This window comes from Olea europaea, unplaced genomic scaffold (genome assembly GCF_002742605.1).
Source record: "Olea europaea var. sylvestris unplaced genomic scaffold, O_europaea_v1 scaffold1253, whole genome shotgun sequence".
Taxonomy (NCBI): Eukaryota; Viridiplantae; Streptophyta; class Magnoliopsida; order Lamiales; family Oleaceae; genus Olea; species Olea europaea.
Window position 1 is genome coordinate 86,735 of NW_019229971.1, and position 2,666 is coordinate 89,400.

At 37.4% G+C, this 2,666-nt stretch overlaps 1 protein-coding gene across 1 annotated transcript; it reads left to right on the plus strand.

Annotated features, from left to right (window-relative positions):
• Positions 1 to 1,174: 1,174 nt before the first annotated feature.
• LOC111374473 lies at positions 1,175 to 2,394 on the plus strand. The gene is made up of 5 exons (XM_022997142.1): positions 1,175 to 1,219; positions 1,313 to 1,362; positions 1,486 to 1,623; positions 1,789 to 1,840; positions 1,996 to 2,394. Exons 1-5 carry the CDS (start codon positions 1,175 to 1,177, stop codon positions 2,392 to 2,394), a joined length of 684 nt encoding a protein of 227 aa, XP_022852910.1.
• Positions 2,395 to 2,666: the final 272 nt, after the last annotated feature.

The following is a 2,666-nucleotide window of genomic DNA, read 5'->3' on the forward strand; positions in this document are numbered from 1 at the left end:
ACATGGAGCGTGAACCTGCTAAATATCCGATAATCATTGACGTTGCTGAGGCAGAAATAGATAATACATCCATCACAGTGCCAGTCAATGCGCATTCCAGCGGTGAGATGTTTACATTGCAAGACATGGTATCAGACATATGTGAAGCATCAAATGAAAAAATGGGTCAAATTCGTAACACTGAAGTCATAGTTGTGTCTATCGCGGATGCTAGAGAGGTAGAAGAAGGAAAGGTGTTTCGTGATAAAGATGTTTTGAAAATGAGCCTGTCATTTTTTGTCATATAGAGTATGTTTGAGTTTATGGTTGAACAGTCCGACAAGAGAGAATATGTTGTGCGGTGTTCGAAACGTAGATGTAGTTGGATATGTAGAGCTTCGATATCGGGTAAAACAGATCTATTTAAGATTCGAAAGATTGGTAGTCACACATGTGCATCAAATGTAGTATTGGATACACATAGGCAAGTGTCATCTAAGGTTGTGTAATCTATAATTAAGTACGAGTACACATCGTCTCGTACTATATATACACCAAAGGACATATGTAGTGACATGTCGAATACTTATGGGGTTTATTTGAGTTGTTCAAAAGCTTGGAGATCTTGCGAGCAAACTTTGAAAATGATTAGGGTGACCTAGCCGAGTCATTTGGTAAGTTGTCAAGCTTCTTCTACATGCTCCGACAGAAAAATCCTGGTACGATCACAGAAATAGAGGTTGATAGTCACAATAAGTTCAGATATTGCTTTATGGCACTAGGTGCATTAATACGGGGATGGGAGCATTGTAGACCGGTGATTGTTGTTGATGGTACATACTTGAATGGTAAATATGGAGGTACACTTTTCACAGCATGCACACAAGATGCAAATAATAGTATATTCATTCTAGCTTTTGGAATTGGAGACAATGAGAACCACAAATCTTGGAGATGGTTTTTCGATAAGATGAAGAAAGCGTATGGAAACAGAGAAGGGCTGTGCTTTGTGTTGGACCGTTACCCCAGTATAAAGAATGCAATATAACATGTGTATCTGGGAGTCTGTCACGGTATTTGTTCTTATCATTTGTTGCAAAATCTAAAATCATATTATGAAAAGTCAAGCCAAAACATTACACAAGCATTCAATTCGACTATCCACTCTTACACGCTAGAAGAATATGATTATAGCATGTCTCTGCTGACTACGATAAATGAGAAGATAATTTCTTACCTGGTAATGTAATTAGTCTTATTTCATTTCACATACATATAAATGGTCACATATGGTATTTACATAATGAACTTAATGATTGATTTAAGTTTGCAGGCTGATGTTGGACCTGAAAAATGGTCACGAATACATATGCCAACAAATAGGTATTCTACAATGACATCAAACATCGTGGAATCGGTCAACGCAGTCACGAAGGTAGCCAAAAATTACCCTATTGTTTCCCTCCTAGAGTCATTACGGCAAACCATACAATCGTGGTTTTGTAGACACAGAGATGATGCACATGGAACTTTCACAAAGTTGTCGAGCACGTACGAGAAAGAGATTAGGAAAATGAGCATGGATTTGAGAAATTTGAGGGTAATTTTTTATATTTTAACATTGAGATGTTTATGTGACCCAATGTAAGTGTCAGTATCTTGAACTGTAATGTATCAAATCTTATGTGACCTGTTTTGTGATTCTGTGACCTGGTTGGTAAACTAAGTTTGAAGCTCCATATTCTGTTTCATAGCTATCTGTGAATGGAACAAATTTATGTAACTTGATATATAAATCTGTGACCTAAGTGATGTGATATGTGATGTAATTGTGTATTCTCTATCAACTCTGAATTCTGATGTATGTCTATCTGCCAAATGAGGTATGGACTGCATATGTAACATGCTTCATGAATCTGTAAATAAACTCAGGGATATGAGTCATTCATGCGTGACCGACACCTTGGAGTATATGTTTCAACTACATGTGACCTGATTGTTGTTATATGCACGCAGGTATCTCCTTCAAACCAGATAGTGTTTTCTGTTAGCAATGAAAGGTCGACGTTTGTCGTCGATATTGAGCAACGAACATGCACTTGCAGGATTCTACAAGTTGATTTGTTACTGTGTCCACACGCTTTGGTTGTAATTGCAAACACAAGAAGATATCCATATGATTACTGTTCCTATTATTACACAAGAGATGCGTACTTGAATGCATGCCAAGATTCTGTATATCCAGTTGGAAATCAAGAGGAATGGACAGTGCCAGAAGAAGCATATCGAGAAATAGTGTTACCTTCTTACCAGAAGAGGAGTTGTGGAAGACCTACGGAGAAAAGAAAGAGATCATCCAGAGAAGGGGCAAAATGCGGATGTTGTGGAGGACAGGGTCACAACCGTAGGAGATGATCCAGCCTCGCTCCATTACGCTAAAATGACCGATAGAATTACATACAAATATTTCATAGATAGATGATATTCTTTTAAGGATAATGTTCATTTTAAATAGTCTCTTTAAAGAATGCATTCAGATTGATCAACTTATAGTTAATTGTCTATCAACTTTGGAGTCAGAATAATAATTCTCTGATATTTGGACCATAACTGTAACCTGATAACAGATCTGTGACTTGTGTGTTGTGACCTGTGATGTCTGACATGCTGTATGAAAAAGTTGCCTG